We start from the raw sequence: 21,040 nt of genomic DNA, 5'->3' as shown, positions 1-21,040 counted from the left end.
ATCAGACTGTCATGGGGAAGTGCCAAGATATGTCCAAAGTGGAAAATGAGACAAGAAGCAGCTTGGAGAGGTTTGTGGCGCCTGAAAATGAGCTGCACACTCAGAACAGCGGCTGGGAAGGGAGGAGAACCCAGTGCCACCAGTGGGACCGGTTAAAAAAGGAAAGCTGAAACTTTGTCCCAAGTTCTTGGAGCGTGAAGGAAGGGGAGTAGCTGGGGTACCTGTTTCAAACTCATCTTCTAGAGCTGACTGAAAACAAGGAGAAGGCTTCCTCTACTTGCAAATGGGATTTTGGCAACCACAGACAATCGCCTGCATCAGGGCAGCCGCTGGGAAAGGTAAGGATCTGCAGCCGTGCTTCACAGGTTTGTGGAGTGAAACAGTTCTGAAGGAAAAATGGGCGGTGGGGGAACCTCGGACTGCAAAGGCCACGTCAGCTCCCTGGGTCTCAGGGTGTTGGGATGGGACCCCGTCTTTCCCTACACACTATAATATTGCGGAGGAGGGAGGAAAGCAGCATGCAGACCTTGGATTTTTGGACTGTAAATGAAAGCCCTTGTAAGAGTGCTCTGCAAGATAATCCATGGGCTGTCCTCCAGGCAGGTTAGGCGGTTCTTGGATTAGGCAGTGCTGAGGAGGGTTCCCCTGCAGTTCACCTTTGATAATGCTCTCTTTAAGATCCTGTTCTTTTCATAAAACTTGGCCATAAAAGTAACCTTAGTGCAGGAATGGGCAATACAAGTCCACCCGTGGAGATCTCTTTCAGCCTGAGAACCAACACTGCACCTTTCTGCAGAGGAGAGACAATGAAATAGCTTTTTGCAAATATTCAGAATCAGCATCGTAAATCATGTCCTGACACCAAATCTCCATTGGCAGAGGTAAGAAACATCCCAAATAAGAGGTTCTCTCTGGGCAGGACATGATGGATGACAGACAGGGAAGTCTCAAGGAAAAAAATGTGTTTGTGGGGACAGCAGGAGCCTTACCCAGTGAGTCTGGAGCTGTCAAAACCCAGGCTGTCAGGATAATTGAAGAAAAGCAATTTCCTAAAGCGTAACGAGCTAGAGCGAAGGAAATGTATTTCCTCAGCACTGGAAACAGGATATACTGAATTATCACATAGTGGAAGAACCTAGTGAGACATTTTGACACACGTCACTCAGGCATTATAGAGCCGCAGCCTCTTTAGGAAATTAAGTAATGAGGGTGAATAGGAATAAAGGAAAGTGCCTGTTTGGAGAGGATGAAAGGCATCCAGATGTGCATGCGGCTGTGACTGCTTCATATTGTTTAAGACTTTCAGCCCCAGAAACAAGAGACAATCCTGATGAAATATGTAAGCCTTCACTTGAATGCTATCAAGACAGAATCAAACCTGATGTTAAAGCACAAATACAAAAAGGAAACGCAAGAGGAAATGAAAAGTGAAAGAGACTCTCCCCTTGAAAAAAATAATAAAGATATTCTACTTCCCTGCGTTTCCCGTTATCTGCTCTTGCTTGGGGAGCATCAGTTCTGCATGCGGCAGCCTCTGCACAGACCACAGGGAATTTTGTGGGGTGCTGTCTCTGGGTGCAGAAAGAACAGCCAGCTCTGGCACCCCGTCCTGCCCCTCAGCAGCCCTGCCGTGCCCAGGCTCTTCAGGGCGCGCACTGGCAGACCCAGCACAGCCACTCCGGAGCAAACCCAGAGCAGGTCAGAAACGGCTTTGCCTTGGTTATTAAAAACTCAGGCAGTATATAATTGTATCTTAAAGGGTATTCTAGAAATATATTCTTTGAAATGGGGCTCTGCTGAGTGCCTGACTTCTGCCCTCATCTAACTGGTGCCTCCCTCCTCTGCTGCCACCCCAGAGCAGTGTTTCCCTCAAGCATGGACCATGACAGTAAGGTTACTATAAGTGGAGTCCAGTACATCAATGGATAGGAACAATCCCTACATAAATCATTAGCGAATTACCTGCTTGAAAATAGAAGTAGAAAAATTAATTCTATATTGTTAGCAGCGTGACATCCTTCACACAAAAAGAACAGCCACAAACTGATTTTACAATGCAGGCCTTGTACAATAATACTTTCCTTTGCCAAGCCATTTTCCCAGAGTAAACAAAAACCTCTGTGAATGCTTATCTTCGTATACAACCTTGCAAGAAAAATAAACAGAATGATGTCCAAAATGAAAAATAAAACAGGACATGTTGGTTTTATCTCGCTAGAAAACCCATAAAACTTAATAGTCCGAGTGTGAGAGGTTGATGCCATTTGCTCTGATCAGTGTATCCCTTCCATCAAACAGCACCTTCCACAGCAAGTCAGGTCCCAAACAGCTGCAGGAAAAACAGAGAAAACGAGGCTGAATTATGAGTGATATGAATGAGTAGATTTATTTTCATGGCATTCATGACCAAAGTAAAAATATATTTTTTTCTATTGTTTTGATGTATTTAAGAATTACACACCACAGGTACAAATCTCAGCCACCGAGTAACACGGAGGGGAGCTAATTAAAAATGCACCTGTTCTCCTGCCAGGGGGTCTCACAGCCTGCTGGCTGCCTATAGAGGACAGGGTGGGCAAGGTGGGACTGATAAGGCAGCAAGAGGGTCAAAAATTCTGTCTGTGCTACCTCCAGAGACTGAAAAGCAAAGCTTCGGACATGAGGCCAAAGCAAGCAGAGAACACTGTGAGCAAGAGCCGGGCTGCACTGAAGCAGGCTCAGGGGAGCAGTGCAAAACCTGCAGGGTGCCCGTGCCAGGGGCAGCCGGTGGGCGAGGAGGAGGATGCCAAGTACAGTCACTATGAAAGGTGCTGCTCGCTGCAGCACGATGCCTGCGTGAATGCAGCAAGGCATGGATTGATGTTAGCAGGACTGCTAGCTTTAAAAGTATTTGTAATGGGAAACAGCATCTGATAAAGGCATCATCATTTTTGGCATGTCATGACAGGAAATTTGCTACAGGCAGCCAGCTTTGCAAGGCATGCAAAATATCACAGAGGCTTGGGTTAATTTTTCTAAAAGTGCGGGAAAGATGACTTGTCAAGATCCTCATCTCCATCGTCATTGAAGGGGTCTAGTCAGACAACATACTTATGTACTAGACTGTGACTGATTCTGATTTCATAATTACGGGTACTAAGAGTAGCTGTGCCAGGCATGGCCATGTACCTGGGCAGAACTGACAGAAACAACAGAGCTGCATGAGGAGGATAAGGTCTGGCAAGGAACAGCTCTGAGCTCTAAGAATCTAATTTTACTCACCAGAATCTCCACAGCAGCAATTTTAGTTGTAATCTGAGGGAATGGAGGAAACAAAACAAAAACATTATATTGAACGGGCAAAACATTGGGAAACAAAGGAGGAAAAAAATCAAAAGCTATATTAAACAGCAGGACCCAAGGGAGAGCAGAAGAATGAGATTAATAACAAAGGTAGCTGGCTGGCTCCACTGAGCAAATGCTGGTTAACAGAAAAATAATTTCTGCAGGACTAAACAAGGCATTAAACTGGTTGGGGCAGGAAAAAAAAAAAAAGCCAAGTGCTCTCAGATATAAGTCAAGTGGCTTTACTGACTTCGAACACTCAGCTGGACTGAAAAAGCTCTTTACTAAAGCAGCCGTAGCAAATGCATGCAAATTGCTAAGAGTAAAAATTATAGAAGCCTACACACTTGGGGAAACAGCCTCTGCTGATGCTAATACATGTTGCTCTGGATTCAGGCAGCAAGTTCAAACATCTGCACCAACAGGCAGCAGGAATGTGCACAGAGGAACCCAGATGCCTCACGTACCCCGTATTTAATCTGTTTGCATGCATCCAGAAAGCAGCACCCCTCAAACTTTTCTCCCCATCCCACTTCAGTTCTTCCTAATACGGTAGTGGCAAAGAATATTTTTTATTAGCAAATGGAAAATAAAATCTGGCAAAGGCATGATTTTGAAGACCTACTCAAAACTGGTTGGAAGACCTTCAAGGCCCCCAGCCTCAGCCAGGTCTCCCAGCACAGGGAAGGACCAGCACCACCATCCTGGCCCTGGAGAGATAATGGGGAGTTGTCACTGGATACCACAGGCTCGGTGTAGAAATGATGACAATATTTGCTTTGCAAAATACTCGTGAAGACTTCTAGCATCCTTCTCTTCACAAATTCCACTTTCACAGCTGTGGACCAACTCTGCTGATGTGGCAGTATTGTAATTGAGACCCACAGTTCAAAATCAAACTTTGGCAGAGTACTGGCCCGTATCTGACATAAATAAGTATCTGTGTCGTTGTTGATGCTTTAGCAGCAGCTGAGGGAAGCAGGGTTGCTCCTACTCCTTCAGCTGGAGTTTGGGCCCAGTACATCTCCTAATGAGCACTGCCACTCAGTGCACGCAAAGCCACAGCGCAAGAAAAGCACAGCTTGGAAAGAAATGCTCCAACACTTCAAGGTACGAAGAAATGCTGGAAAAATAGTCTTTATGAAGAGTAGAAGAGCTTTGTAAAGCTACAGGGAAACAGTCATGGTGCTTTAGACAACTTCCTGCTTGGCGCCATTTTACCTGGTATAAGGTCACTGCCAGGAATAAGACAACAAACTGTGTGGGCTCTGAAACCAAGGTTTTTGTGCAGCCATGAAGCAGGTGTATGTATTCTTATGGTATGAGCAGTACAACAGGTAACTTTAACAGGGAAATGCTGGGATGCGTTGACGAAGGATTATAGTTCTGAGACAGCGAAGGGAGAGTACCTCAGACAGAGGTTAGCTCCACCCCCCCCCAAGGGCCTTCTCTCTGTTGTGGGAGGCCTTTGCATGCAAAGGAGGTGCAAAAGGTGAGTGGAAATGGAGTTGCTAAGACCATTACACCCTCACAGGAAACACAAGGGAGCTATGAGAAAATACTGGTCAGCATGACAGCATTTTTGCCTGTATCAGCAGCCTAAGCCCTGTCCGTGTCCTAGGAGGTGTCACAGTACAGAAAGCCCTGAAGATCAGATTTGCAAGAGGCCCTGGGACAGCCGCTTGTATGGGGGTGTGTGATGGGGTGTATGTATTCTTCCACCAAGTGTTGCACAGCTTTAAGTTGTACGTTTGAACAAGCAAGGACCTGAAGCCGGTGTACAAGCTGAGCAGAAGCAGATAGCAGAGCCAGACTAAGCTCGGGTGACAGGACTCCCCCCCACCGGTGGCTGTCAGCCTCCGCAAGTGAGATGTGAGGGGCGAAAAGGACCCAGGGCCCCTTTTCCTTCAGGGACATTTTAACACAACACTTCAGTTTTACCAAGTCTATTCATTGACACCTTCTACAAGCCATAAATTAGCAATAGCAGTAAAACAAGGCAGCCCTTCCTGGGCTGAAGCTCATGGCAGTAAACAAAACAATCACCTCCTAGCCCTTTAAATAAGCATCATAAATCTCCAGTTCACATTTGACAGCTGCAGAACACCAGCCCTGTCTTTGGGCAGGAGGACCCAGGAGGGAGCGTGGAAGATCGGTCCCATTATTTTCTGCAGATGGGACAATTGCCGTGGCCATGTGGGAAGAGAGAGAGGCTGTCTTCACCTCTGCAGGAAGCCAGCTCCCACATTTAGTCAAGGTTTCTCCTTCCAATCACTTCACTGAACATGAGAGCAACACTTGCTCTTGTAACAAAACTTGTCACCTGCTTTTCCAGCACAAACTAACTGAGCTTTCCTGAGAAAATAACTGCCAGCTATTGTAAGGCTACTGTTAGAGCTCAAGAAGACTGGCACAATACAATGAAAGATGTACCACATTCTTCCTGAACCGATACTTCAAATAAAATCTGTTTGTGTTTTGAAATGCGGCACTAGAGAAATGACTGCTTTTGTAAAGTTGCAGGCTGAGAGTCATGCAATCATTTTCTAAGAGCATTTCTTTCTTGCTCATGGAAATGCTGGAAGAAAAAAAGAAGAAAAAAACCCACTCAGGTGATTCAGTTGGTTTCTGCCTTACTCAGTACAGGAGCATTTCTCCCCAAGCCCGTGCTGGAGCACACCTGACGCAAGCACAGGCAGCTCTTTCTGCTGGGAAGTCTTTCCCCGTGAAAAGACTGCATTTCCCTAACTTCCTCCTTACTTCTCATTGTGGCCCTAAATCTTACACCAAATAGCAACTTTTGCTGTCCTGTTAGAAGCACATTTTTAGTAACTATTTTTTCCCCCGTAAGAATCAATTATTCCACCTTTCGCCATTTTGTTGTCTTTTCAAGGGCTACTCCTGTCTCCCACGAAGGTAAGATATTACAGCATAAACCCATACAGCCTTTGCTGCAAGACCTTCACAGTGTATGTTCACATGGGAGACCACATCATTCACTGTCACCACTTAACCCTCAGCCTGAATTACAATCAGACACTGCAAAATGCAGCTCTAATTGCACTGTCTTGAATGGCTGGGCCACTTTTTTTGAAAACACTGTTTTTTTTCTAAAAAGAAAAGTCACATTACTGAATCCTCTCATCATCAGTCTCTGTTAATTGTTATTCTGATGATCGGAGCAGCACTAATGGAGACTGCCTATGAAAATCAGAACCTGGAGCATGGTCACACTGAGGAAGTGACTGCTTCTCCCTTGCAAGACAAGTCCAAATGCACTAGGGAAGGAGACTAGGAAAGCAAACATCAGTGGCAGCACATACCCTCATGGCAGGAGGAAAAGGGGAAGACTTCACAAAACAAATACTGTAAGGAAGATGCAGCAACCATCTACTTAACTGCAAAGTGTCCAGGGCACAGTTCTGGTTAAAAGAGCACATCCTTCATGCTCCCGTGGAAAAGCTGCTCTCAGAGAGCGGCCACTGCTCTGTAAGTTTTGTACAGCCAAGGTGGTCGAGCTCACAACGGCCTCGGCAGCATGGCAGGAGCTGCAGCTTTTTCTTCATGCAGAGCCCTGTCAGAAACGTGGCAGCAAGGGCTCCCCATGCTATGCATCCAGGCAGCCACCACATGCACCCCTGCCCAGCCATCCTGCCTGGGGCTGAGGCAGCCCCAGTGGCATCCTCAGCATCAAACTGCAACTTACCAGTTTCAGTGATGAAACAGATAGATATCTAAGTCTCCGAAAACATAACATCATGTGATAGAATTTTGTCTTATATACCCCTTAAATAATATTTCAAGTACAGCTCTGCAGCTCACAACAGAAAACAAGATGAAGAGGACCTGCTCCCTGGGTCAGTAATCCAGAGCTAGAAAGCACTATAATTAGAATCAGGAGTGAGACTGAAGACCCCAGTTTGTTTGCAAAACTAATTAGCTAATGTTATTAAAAAGCAATATAGAATAAACCAGAGCACAATCAGACTCTACTGCTACCCAAAGGACATTTGTACTTACGATATTTTTTTAAAAAAAATACAACAACAGCAACAAAAAACCCACAACAGTTTATGGATTAGATTTCAGCCTGGGCAATATTCATACAATTTGGGAGTTAGCAAAATGGCTTGGAGAAGAGGGTTTCATCATAGAAAACACAGCTACTTCACAGCAAGTTTTATTAATACATCCAAAAGAAAGAAAGAAAATCATTTTGTCACACTATATACAGATAATACATACAGTGTTTTATACACATATTACATCAGTTTTTACACAAGAAAAATATACATAAAAATGTAAACTTTTGTATACAAAAACCCTTAAACAAATTAAACAAGGACCAGATAACAAAAGGAGACCAATCTATTATCATTTCATTGATTTTTTTTTTTATGGTAATACAGTACATTCATTGAGAAGTATGAGGAACACGTGAGCCAACTTTTCCTATTTAAAGGGAAAATACAAACAGGAGCTCTCCTGCCTGCCCCTGGAGTGCTGTTGGCGAGCGCTCTGGCACCAGGAGCAGCGCCAGGAGCTGCTGTTGCTGCTGGGACTGCACTGAGTGACCGCTCTCCTCAGACACCCCCATGCTCTGCTCTCTCCAAAAGCGGCACACGTCCGCAGAAGCAGACACAACTGGGCTTTCTGTGCCCATTAGCTGGTCTTCCAGCTAACACCGCGGTACAGGATGCGGCCATGCAAGTTTGTATGTTCCCTTTAAGCAGTCATTAGGTGGATTTAGCTTTGCTGTAGCAAGTTGTTTATTTTTCCCAATGTACGGTATGCTGAACACATGTCAGGGATGAAAGGGAACAAGGAAGGGGTGTAAGAGACTGCTAATCCTTGCTACCATGCAGTTACTTCAAAATCAGTTACGTTTGCAAGCTACAATTCACTGGTTCAATTACACTGCCTCACCTTTGCTTTCCCACTGCAACTTTATGCTTTTAACTCTAGTGGCCAAACAACTGTACGAGGCTCTTTGTTACAAGGCTGTTTCTGATATCGAAGTGTGATCAAGCTACCTTTAAAATGACACCAAACACAAACTTCTCTGAGACAGCCTTAAAAAGAGTGACCATTCCCTCTAAAGCACTTCAGATTGTCCATTTGCCACCTTCTCTTTCATTAAACCTAGGACAAAGATATTTATTGTTAATTGCAAAAAGGATATTGGTTGGGACTCTGACATCTATTTTTCTCCACTTGCAGATAAATATTTTGGGGAATTTAAAAACAAAGCAAAGCAAATTAAAAAAAAACATACACAACGATAAAACCCAAACCCTAAAACCTCAGGCATCAAATAAGAAGGGAATAACTACCTAGTATGATGGTGAAAAAACAGTTGCAGAAACTCTTTGGAAACAAACAACAGATTCCAATGAAGGCTTCTCACATTAAATAAGTTAAAGACTTGTTACAGACATTTTCATAAAAACATCCATCCTCCACAAAGTATGTTAAAATGTAACACAATAGTGATGCACTAGTATTTTTCCTGGAAAGGACAGAAGAAATAAGATCTCCTTAGTGCTATCAGTACTACTAAATTTAGTAGGTGAACAATGATTTAAGAAGTAATGGGGAAAAGTAATGGGGAAAGCTGTGTAAAAGACACCATGAATCATTAATTCTATTTGGACAAAAGGGGGATGGGGCAGAATGTGATTACAGTATGCCTCAGAAAACCCTGAATGAAATAAATACTTAGGAATTTGTTTTTCCATTTCTTTCTTATGACCATCTAAGTGATGGTGGGAGTAAGGGCTTGTCTGCTTGTTTTTGTTCTTTTCCTTTTTCTTTTTTTTTCTTCTTTTTTAATAACAACCCTCCTAGTAAAAATTCAAAAGACAATTACAAATGGCTTTAGATAATTAAGTCTCCTTTTTAAAATAAAACTTTGATAACACATTTCTCCGTTTCTTCTATATAATGCAGCCTCAGTGAAAATATTTCATAAGGGCCAGCAACTTGTAAAAAGTAAAAAAATAAAAAAATAAAAAAAATTGCCAACCAAGGTTCATAACATATACACATGTATATGCAGGACATCTACACTCTATATACATATTTAATATACGTATGCATGAGTATATATCAGGAGAGAACCAATGAGTATGTTCTCCACATACATAAACTGAAATAGCGTAATATATGTGTGCATATAAATATGTATTATACACACACAGTACACAGACATACCCATACACACGCCCAAACATATGTATCATAGAAATTGTCATGTATGATTGCATGAAAGCTCAGATGGAACAGTACATCAGTTACCTTTTTCTAATGGAAATGCAAGGAAGACAAAAATTCCATGGCTGAATCGTGGCCAAGAAAAATAGTGCCATACCCAGACTGAAAGTGTGGAATGCAGGAAGGGCTCGATGACAGAACTGGAACAGCGCTCTCCATTGAAACTGAAACGTAAGCTAGCTATGAGTTTCAACAGTGCTTACATGTGACTGAGCAGGTTTCTGACAGCTGCTTTCTGCTAAAAGGATATGGGAACTCAATTTAGCCAGAAAACAGAAAATAAAATACTTAACACAATTTTCTTGCATAAGCAAAATCATTCAATACACAATGAGATGCAAAGTACTAGCATGCTAATGGTCAACTCCGCAGCTCATTTTAAAATGTTTAATGATAAAATGTAACGAGCTGTGTTTCTCTTGATATGTTTGACGACACCACCACTGCTCGGAACACAGCACAAGGCTGCCTTCTGATTGCTGCTTTCCTTATGGGAAACACATACTGAGCTCCCTTTTCTCCCTGGGGCTGAAAATTTAAGATCTTTTTCAGATGATTTGTTTTTCTAGTTTTGAGTATTCACCTCTAAATTATGGTGCTGGGTTAACCTTTTAATATGCTAGGTAGCTTTGCATCAGTTTTCTAACAAAAGCTCGTGTTCATCTGCAAATCAATCACAGTCATGGTCAAGCACTATTGAGTGTCTGGAAAAATCTGCCTAAGATCAAGCAAGTGCTCAGGGCCCAATTCAGCTGCCACTACAGTCACCAAGAGAATTTCCCTAACGCATAAGAAGAGCTGGATTGGGCCATTAAAGCCAATTACTGCCAGCAAGATAAGCTTTAGGGATACTGGGGCAAAGAGGAGCTGAAATGGAGGCAATGAAGCAGTGAAGCAGAAGAGGTCGGCATTGCGAGAGGCCTCAACACGTATTAATATAAAGAGAAGCAAAAGCGTACCAAGGAAATTCGACTTCGAGGGCTGAGGTAACAAAAAACCAATGGTGACCAAGATCAGACCCATCACTGATGTCATCCAAACCCTTCAGAAGAATTAAAACCACCTTGTTTGGCACAAGTGCTTACCTCTTACACATAGGCTACACAGATAGTCTCTCTCTCTAGCTCACACACTTATTCATGTTACAACTAGTGTGTGTGATATTACATATATTCCATCTACATATCTGTATGCTTGTATATATAGACTTAGATCGATTGCATTCACATGTATTTATTGTACATCATGAGGGCAAGTCCACATTCAGCAAAGTGCTACCAACATCTCATATACAGATATCTCTCTCTGTACAGGTATACACAAAAATGGGCCTATTTTTCCCCATAAAGGCATAAAGATTTATGCTGCTGACTCCCATATTACCACCAAACGATGAGAAGGCCTCTGACAACTTCCACCTCCCTGCCTGTTCACTCATACATGCACATGCGCAAAAAAGGAATTGTAGGGGGGAGAGCTGTGTCTGGGGGCACCAACATACTGGGAGGGAGGGGGATGTACAAAAACATTGACATTCAATTTGCAAATGCACTTCAAAAAAAAAACTTCAAAAAAAAAAGTCTGTGCCATATTGGAAGCTCTGTTTTTCTAAACAGATTTTAAAGTCACCAGGATCACCATCACTATAAGTGATACTGTATGAATGAATAACAATTAGGTTTTTATTTTCTCCAGCCTAAATATTGTAACTGATGAACAGTATGAAGAGTAAGCAAAAGCATGAGTGTTTCTGATTCCTCACAGTTTTAAGTGAGAACTCCCATAAAGAAATGTTGCTTCTCCAATTATGAGAAAAGCTAAGTGGCCAAAATTAAATTCAGAATTTCACAGCACAAGTGAAACTCCCTGGATTGTAAGTATATATTGCTCTGCAATCCACAACAGCAATTTTTTTTTGGCAAAAATCAATACATACAAAGACCTTCAGGAGAGAAAAGAATCTACTTTGAAAACAAGACGCTTTTACAGAATGGAGATCAGTCCATAAACAGTACCCCTTACAACCTAATTTGAAAACACAAGTACAACTGATTGACCACATTTTCTAAGTCAGACCATGGGAGATTCGGGTATTAATTTGCAAAAATAAAGTAATTCCTCTGTCACACCATCCCACCAAATACAGACCTTCCCATTTGAATTTCTTCTGAAAAATAACACTCAATTCTCCCATCCCTTTTCCTCCCCCATTTATTTTATTTAAAGGCTGTCTTTGGGAACTTGGTATTTTCATGGCATTTTAAACAGGGCTCAATGCAACTCATTTAAAAAACAGTAGAATTGACATGATATCAGAGTTAGCCTTATAACAGAAGATTATGTAGTAGAGAGTTTGAGTTATTTATACAACAGTGAGGACATAATAACCCCCTACTAAATAATCACATTTCTACAATACATTCCATCACCTCTCAACTACTTCTCTCTATACAAAACTATGACCTACATACAATATACACATTCGTATCGCACATACATCCCCCCCAATGCATATTTTTTGTGTGTATATATAATACATACATGCACACAAGCAGTCTAATTCTATTTATAAGTCACAGTGGGAATTCCTTTTGTGAGGAAAGGAGGGGGAAAATTCCTGAATAAGACACTGTAGATTCCTAATGTTCTGACTTTTCAAATTCCAACTCACAGAGCTAACTGGAAATAAATACATTTAAAAAAAAAAAAAAAAAAGGTCTTACAAACTTGGTTCACAACTTCCAGCTACAGTAGTTGGATTTTTTTAATTTGATCTATGTACCCTGTAACTAAATTTCTAATCATAGGTACAAACCACAGATAAATTATTGCAGAATGTAACACTCAAAATAAAATTTAAAAAGAATTATAGGAACAGTAATATAAGGGTTAAAAAGAGTTCTATGCTTTGTTGATACAGGATACCATTTTATTTTATTTATATATATATATCTATATATAGATATAGATATAGATATCTGCAAGGTAGCAAAGAATAGCTGTACACCTTGACACGGCAAAGATCCAGTGTAAAAAGGTGCTTCACTAGTTTGTTTTTCCAAAAAAGCTTGTATATAATTTTATAGCTATTAAAAACACATATGCAACATAATTCATTACACTCAATACAGCTTTAGTATAAAACTTATAATTTATGAGGTGATGTTAATAGCATAAATTAATATACCATTTCTCTTAAAATCTACAATAAGTATTCTGAAAGCTCATTGGGGAAGGGTATCTTTAAATAAAAAGTTTAAAGCTGAGCGTGATGAAAAGATTCTGTATGTTGAACTTGAGATGAGAGCCCCGAGAAGAGAAAGAGTCCCTAAGCCAGACACTGGACTAGAAAACTGAACAAGGATTTCTCTTTCTTGTGCTCTCACTTAGATGACGCTCTACCTTAAATTATTATTTACTTTTAAAACTATTTACTTTTTTTTTTTTTTTTTGTTAACTGCCCTTATTTCCACAAGGAATCCCTGAGACATACCCAAAACTGTACAGTGAAGGTAATCACTGTCAGAGAAACTGGTTCAACCCCTTCTGGTAGGATGTAGGTATTCTGCATGAGAACCGAACTGTCTGTCACTTCAGAATGAATCTGTTTTCACTGGAACCAACTACGCCTTGAGACGCAGGTTAGAGTCATTTCAGGGTAAATCAGTCCACTCCAAAGTAGAAGCAAATGACATAGCAGTCAGCTACATTAGAGCAATCTGCACCAAAGTTAAAGTTTTCCAGAGGATATCTGGGGATACCACCTATCCAGAGTTCACTTCAGTGGGCACCGGCTGACAAAGACAGAAATTGGGTAAAACAATAGCGTTGCTGGACCAAGTTCAACATGCGCATGAAGTTCATACGCATGTACTCTGTATAACTCACTGTGTGTTTGGGGGCCTAGCAAGGGAAAGGAGTATGAAGAATGCATTTTTCTACATCGTCTATGTACAGTTTTAAGGTCAAAAGCCTGAATTTCATCCTGTTCACTTCCAAACTGAATTCTGTAAGCCAGGGAAGACTGAAAACTTACTTTAAGGAGATGGAAAAAGAAAGACGTCTCCAACTACTGATGTCCATCTACAGCCAAACCCAATGTCTTCTCTCATGCTTCCACTATGTCACCTTATTCCAAAGTAGCCAGAGAACAAGTATGTGGAAGCAGAATAAAACAGGGAAAAGCAAAGAACTAAACAAGCATGAGACAAGTAGCAGAACAGCAAAGGAAAAAGCTCCCAAAACCAAGTCACTGTTTTTGTGTTGTTTTTTTTTTTTTTTTTTTTTTTTTTTTTTTTTAAAGTGGCTGAAGACATGAGTGAGAAAATTGTTCCAAGACACTTCTGCAATTCCTCTTTCTTCCCCAAACTTTTCTTTTCCAACAACATTATTGTCTAGTTGTAAAGACAAAAACAAAATATAGCTGATAGAACTAAGGTCTCTGATCACCATGACCTCACCTGAAGTCCAGGTTTAAGCATAGTAAACACAAATGTAGATTTTTTTCTCCACCAACTGTCCTTACTTTTAGTTGGACTTCTTCATGCAGGTTATTAAAAAGAATCACCTAAAATTTTTCTTCATTATTTTCTACTGATGCACTTCACAAAACAAGAGGAATCTGTGAAAAGGTAGATGCCCTCTAAAAATGCCTACACGTTCACGGCTAACGTGTGCACTCCTGGGATCAAGGTGGCACCACAGCATCTAATTCATGACATATCACTCACTGTGTTATGAAAAAAAGATCTTACTCACTGCTCTGAGAAATATTTCAGGTCGTTCTAGCACCCAAAATGTGTGCTATGAATTGCTGGAATCTCTCCTCCTTTTCGTTTTACAGTCACATTCGCTCAAGACCAAGCCACAGAAGACTTACCGGTTGGCATTACTTATATTGGAGAAGTATCTGAGAATGGGAGAATAAAAAAAAAGAATGGTGAAGAATGCAGAGGGGAAGGAAACAAAGGACTGGGGAGAGGGGAGATAAGAGAAGCAGCCCACAACACCCCACTACTAAATGTCACCCAAAAGATCAGAACAACCGTATGATCAGATCAGAAAGACCTAAAGATATGGTCGGTGCATTAGCCCAAACTTATTCCTTCATTTAGTATTTCCATCACCATAGGGCCTTGCAAAAGACCTACACTAGGAGGAGACTCCCCTTCACATGTAATGGCAAAAATATAAAAGCAAAAAGAAATACCCCATCAGGAAAGCTGCCCAGACACCCACACAAACACCTTACTGTAGGTTAAGCTGTCTGAAAACTCCTCCTGCCACTGTCCCTGCCCTCCAGAGTCTGCAAAAAGTCGACACCAGGACCTGGCTCTTCTGCTGATGAGCTGGTGCTCATCAGCGCTGCTGAGGCCTACAGTGAAATGCAACAGCCATGCTGCTGCAGCAACAGGTGGAGTAGCTGGAGTTTTGGATGCGGACCAACTCCACATGTTTTTAACCACTAGGGTCAACTTCTCAGTGAAGACACCTTTACAGGCTTTATTTTACTTCTTCTTGAGACCCTGGCAAGCCAATTCAATTCTAGACTGCATTTAAATGTGGTTACAGCAAAATGAAGCTCCAAAGTGAATTTGGCTACTAGTCTGCATGTTCAGCTGCAGGCCCTTTGCCTGTGCCGTGTCCTGGAGCCAGCTGCATCAGACTATACCTAACAGCTTACATCAGGGCTTCCAAATTTCTGAACTAACAGCTCCTCCCTCTTCAAAAAAAGCAGCAACTTCCCTTGGCTTCTCTTTCTGGTTATGGATGGTTGTTAGTATCTTTTTCCTTGCATTTGTATTTGTGACACCATCTCTGATTTTCACCTAACAGGCTGTAACCTTCAAGGCATTTTTCAATGTCTGCAAATGAGAGGTATGATTCCTCATTCGCTAGCCTGCTGGGTGAAGTGGGACATCTAGCTGTTGCAGTCTTCTCCACAGGGCCAGAGGCAGACCTACACCTGTGCTACCTATCAGCTCAAATGTTTCACTAACTTCTCTGCCCAAAGATACAGAGAAGCTTGCTACCAACAAGAGAACTAAGCAAGAACCTGGGGGGGACTGGAAGGCAGGAGAGGACAACACAAAGCATCTTTTCCATCTTCTTGCATCACAGCCATTACAAAGCCCAAGAACAAATCAGCCTTGAGGTATCAAAGTACATACAGCTCCCCTCAAAGTTGGCATGAAATCTTCCTAAGTGAAAGGACACATCAAAGCATGTCTAACAATGTCGTAGACACCAGGCCAACATGAGGCTGCTTCTGACCAGCCTCCATATACCATTACGTGTCATTCTGTCAGTACTTACACTTTTGTACAAAGACTAATTGAGGTGCTGCTATTAACCAAAACCAATCTTAGTGGCATTTTTTTCTAGGCCTCTTTTTTCCCCTCTATTCTTTAAAACTGAAATCTTATGTAAGGAAATTAACTTTTAAGTTAAACTAGCTTTATTCAATTGGTTAACATGTAGAGGACGAGATAGATATTGACCATCTCAAATGAATGGACTGAAATTGCTACACTGACTCTTTGGTGAAAGGGTGATTAGAGTGCTAATTGCTGTATGAGGAGATGATATTCAAAAACCTCTGCAAGAGAGCATGGACTGTATTAGGGAACCACATAAACAGCAACCGTAAGGACTACCTTAACTAGACCTGCAGTACGTCCCAGAGGAAGAGGTGTGAAACATCTCTGGCTGCACAAACTCTCAAATTGGGTCTCTCATACCCAACAGTAAGACGCTGATTCACTGAACTCAATGAGTTGTGTTGGTGTAGAAGCCCACCTGCAGGATTCACCCTGTAAACCTAAGATCAAAACCCCTAACTGCTTGGTAGGCTGTATTGTTGGCTGTGAAAAAATGGGAGGTGAACCAGGAAAAGGCAAGAGTGGTGGCCCATTTCAGAACTCTGTATCAGACCGGACAGAGGGATTCCTATTTAAAATGTATACAAACAGAAGTTTATTTTTAATAGTGCAGCTTTATTGCAAACTTAGTTTGCTCACTGAAAAATGTTACGTAGTCACTTTTCAGGGAAAAGACATCTAGGGATACACAAAACTGAAGTCTAAGTGGGGGAAGAGAGTTGATATCCTAGGCTGCCTTAAAGGAATACAGGTACATAATGGCCATTGATTTCAAATGGGAATTATGAACCTGCGTAGCTTTGACAATTTTTAAAATTTCCTGACTAAATCAATGCTTAGGTTAGGAGCTGAATTTTGTTCTGAGTTACACCAGTACAAACACACAGTGACCTTAAACCAAAGAGCTCCTCGGAAATTTATACCGATGTGAGCAAGCAGAACTTGACTTCAGGCTCCTCTCCTTCCTTCCCACCCAGCACTTGCTAAGAAAGAGAAATCTAATGTGGGGCAAATTAATCTGCACTAGCTGCAGCTTCATTGGAGAGTTTGATGGGCACAAGAATAATTTCAAGACCAAAGTCCTGAAACCAATTTAAGAAATTAACATCCTCTAAAATGACATGAATACACAAGCAGATTAAAGAATTAACCATTTGGTATACTAGTTCTCCACTCTTTTTCAGCCAGTCATCCAGAACACATTGAAGAAGGTATATGGACACAAGGAAAATCATTTGCAAATCAAACAGTTGTCTCCTGAACAAAGTGTGGGGAACATAATACAAAAATAAATAAATGCCTTGTCAGATTTGCCTCATTTCACAATACCACTGGGCATTCCTCAATCAGCAGGACAATCACAAGCAGGATTTCATAGGCTTCAATTCAACTTTTTACATGATTTAAAAACATTTAAATGTTACAAACATATTTAAATCACCACTTAAAAATATTCGGCTTATATTATTAAGATCTATTTTACCAAGTATGAAATAAGGACTTCATAACAACAGAAGCATCAAAATCATTTCTGTTTCCTCCATCCACATACACTTGCAATTTCAGACAGGACATACACATCATCCATACTCCTTTATGTTTAAGGAGGACAGATCTTTCAAGAAATGGGATAGTATGATTGCTATGATAGTGAAAAGACAAGACCTGTCCCATTTACACTCCATTCCTTAACAAGACGAAAGGAGAGGTTTGGGTCAGAGATTTTGGTGTGGGTCTGACTGCTAAAAATATATTTCTATACTAATTAAACTTAGTTCAATGATCCCTTGCTCAAACAATGTATTAGGCCTCCCTATAACATGTGCTTGGTATCTCCATTTCCTGGATTAGACTAGAATACATGCAGGTAGGATGTTTTATTGTAAGGTAGAAGGAAATGTCTTCTACAGTCAGAGACTGAAATGTGGGTTTTTCTGTTCTCTCTCATCTGCATCTCAGAAACAAACCAAGAAGAGTACAGACTTATACTAATTAAACAGAAGCTACTTTTACAGTCCAAGTCAGAGTACAGTAGCAAGTTTGAGCCCTATAAAGTCACAAGCAAATTTCTTTTCTCACTTCCTGATAAAGAGATACAAGTAAACACCTCAGGATTTCTGTTGCTGTTATCCCTTGGATTAATAAAATAAATCTAAAAGCTAGTGGACTCCATTCTTTAAGAACTGAAATTACTACCAAAGAGTCTTAATACTATCTTCAGCAGGTAGGCAGTAAAAGCAGAACTGTCCTGCAGACAAGAGGAATTCTTATCTCCCTCTTTTGCTTTAGAGCTTTCTCTTTTGGTTAGCCATGACTACTGATAGTTACCTGCTAGTTCCTTACATACATTCAGCTTCACGTACAGAGCATCAAATCCCACAAGTGTCTCAAAAACTATATGGCTCCCAGGGGAAAAAAAGCTAACCAAGAAAGTCTCAGTAGCTAGCAATAATTTGAGAAATGCATCCATTTGGAACTTACCAAAGGGTCTGAACTAGACTTGTGTGGATGGGCAGAATACCAACCGAATTCTTCCAGTTTCAGCTGGGAAATACCTGTCAGCCTGTCAGGCAAGGAGTCTGGGACAAAGCCACACTTGAAAAGGCAAATCATCAATGCTACAAGGCCACAGTAATTCAGCAAGGGAGGGAATTTCTGCACAGGAATCCTCACTGTACCATGATTCTGTTTCAATCTTTCTGGTTTTCTTTTTTTTTTTTTTTTCTTTTTCCCTGGGCTAACTTTGCATCAGCCTTCAGATTTCTGGGCAACCAGTCAATTGGTCCCCTTGCTGCTCAATGAATTAAAAATCGTCATCATAAAAAACAAAAGTCAGCATGCAGTAAGAACAGTGACCAGTTCTGGAAGGGAATAACTCCCACTTCTTCACCAAAAGAAAAGGAACTGCTGCTCCCTGCACCCCAAACACACACACGCACACGGAGGAGGTCAAGACACTATTTTAAGAAACTGTCAAACTCATCCCGGAACCATGGTCTTGTTTTAGGACTTCAGTGCACCATTCTCAAATCAATGTGTGCAGCCAAGTTTTCAATGCCAGATGCTACCTTTGGAAAAAAAAAAAACCTTTGTTTGTTTTTTAAAAAAAGAGAGAAAATCAAAAATTAAAAAATAAAAATCAAGACTTCTGCCCACAGGAAAACTTTATAGCAGATGCTAATGGGATGGCAAGCACTGATCCGAACCCTAGGAAACAGTAACATGCATCAGTAATCTGAGGTATCTTCCCATTTCTAGGTCTTACTGCTAAGATCAATTACATCCAGTAACTGTGCTGTATCCTTAAGGAATTATTGGGGAACGGTGAACCTGCTTGCAATAAATGAGCACCGGTGCATAACAAGCACATGTGAACGCTACAGCAAGGTTCACAGGGGGCTAACCCTGGTCAGTACTGAAGCAGGGGTTTTCTTCTTAACCCCCTCTTAAGAAAAAAAAAAAAAAAGAAAAAAAAGAGAGGACAGAAAAAATAAAGAAAAGGAAGGAAGGAGAAAGGAAAGATAGAAAACACAGGTCCCCCATCTACCTGCACATAGCCAGGCAGACAAGCTCAGTTGGAGGTGGTGAAGGGCGCAGATGCGTTATTGGTACTGGTAGCGGTGGCACCGGTCACTGCGAAGCCCGTGGGAGGAGCTATGGAGCTGTGGCTGGGCTGCAGGTCCTTGGGGATGCCACTGTGGGAGCTCAGCTGGTGCCCAAAGGCTGCGCTGAACTGAGGGAGCTGTTGCTTAGGGGAGGTGGAGGCCATGAGTTCAGCGGAGGCAGGACCCATGCCACTGAAACTGGTCTGTGGTAACCCCGGAAGCACACTGGAGCTGTTGGGGGTCACAGTGGCGAAGGCAGGCTGTGTGGTCTCTGAGTGCGAGGTGGTAGGTGGTGTGGACAGGGAGGTGGACAGGAGGTGTCCATCTGCACCAAGAAGGTTGCTAAACGGAGAGGGGTCCCCAAGATTGACAGGAAGATTTCCCCAGTGAGTTCTGGGGTTGACCACCCCGCTAAGTGGCACATCCAGCTGAGTTGGGAGCAAGTGCTGTGCCATCATGGGCATCTCTGCTGAGAAGGTAGCTGCCAAGTTATCACCAGGAAAGGATGTGGTGTGAGGGGATGTGATATGGTCACTGTAGGGAGACGGCACATGCTCACTATCATAATGGCTTCCATGGGGTGAGGAGTGTGAATGGTCACTGCTGTATTGCTGTCGTGAGGTGATCAGGTCATCTGCCTTGCTCAGCAGCTGGGCAGGGTGGGGCCTCTGGGAGGCATGGCTGCCATCATGAAGTCCATGAAACTGTCCTGGGAAGGCTCTCTCCCCAAGGCCACTCTGGCTTATCAGAGTGGCAGAAGTAAGGCCGACGTTGGCTGGGGCTGAGAATTGCCCCTGGATCTGCCCTGCCAGGGGCGTAGGTGGGTTGGACAAGGTAGCAGAACGGAGCAAGTTCTCATCCAGCTCCAGACCGGAGAAATTATCATGTACTATACGCCCATTCAACAGCTCCCCCAGATCCGTGTTAACCTCTCGACTCAAGGACTGCATTCCTGGAGCTCCAGCACCTGTAGAGAACACCCCTATCCCTCTATCTGACAGCTCCTGAACTGGCACACCATCTGTCTGTGTAAGTACTCCAATGGTACTCAGGCACTCAAGAGAAGTTACAGCCTGTAGGGCCCGTTCCAGTTCTTCAGCCTCTTCTGTAGTCGGAAGGAGATCTCCATTTTTACCTGCAGAAACAGAGAAACCAGAAATTAGAAAACTCATCTCAGGTAAGCCCAACACTGGTACTCTAAGGATGCAAAGGTGAAGACAGCTCAGTACAGAGCCGCAGTGTATGATAAGCTTCCAGAATGGCTTTGCAGTACAGAGAAAGTTTCCTTCACGAGCGTTGACTAGGTAAGCAGTGTAAGAAAAACTAGAAATCACACCTCCATCTCCTGTGGAATTCTCCCCTTCCTCTTCCACATACTGCAGTGCAAGATACCCCCTGAACTCACTAGATTAAAAAATCAATGCCGCAATAACACCAGCAGTCCCTTCTGTTTACCAC

At 42.1% G+C, this 21,040-nt stretch overlaps 1 protein-coding gene across 9 annotated transcripts in view; it reads right to left on the bottom strand.

Annotated features, from left to right (window-relative positions):
• Positions 1 to 1,979: 1,979 nt before the first annotated feature.
• Positions 1,980 to 21,040, bottom strand: part of INO80D (INO80 complex subunit D) — a 51,071-nt gene continuing 32,010 nt past the window's right edge. For 3 of the 9 annotated variants that reach the window (XM_035536862.2, XM_050711555.1, XM_050711552.1), the window contains exons 12-13: positions 19,525 to 20,717; positions 12,702 to 19,045 (exon numbers count right to left, since the gene is read on the bottom strand). In XM_035536862.2, the coding sequence (XP_035392755.1) occupies positions 19,549 to 20,717 (1,169 nt within the window). In that variant the 3' untranslated portion in view covers positions 12,702 to 19,045; positions 19,525 to 19,548. Of the gene's footprint in view, positions 2,330 to 3,261; positions 3,295 to 12,700; positions 20,718 to 21,040 lie in introns of those variants that run through there. The other 6 variants (XM_035536864.2, XM_050711553.1, XM_050711554.1 and 3 more) reach the window with 3 other exon arrangements.

Source organism: Cygnus atratus, chromosome 6, assembly GCF_013377495.2.
Source record: "Cygnus atratus isolate AKBS03 ecotype Queensland, Australia chromosome 6, CAtr_DNAZoo_HiC_assembly, whole genome shotgun sequence".
Taxonomy (NCBI): domain Eukaryota; kingdom Metazoa; phylum Chordata; class Aves; order Anseriformes; family Anatidae; genus Cygnus; species Cygnus atratus.
Note: the sequence above shows the minus strand (reverse complement) of the source record. Positions and strands in the feature narration are given on the sequence as shown.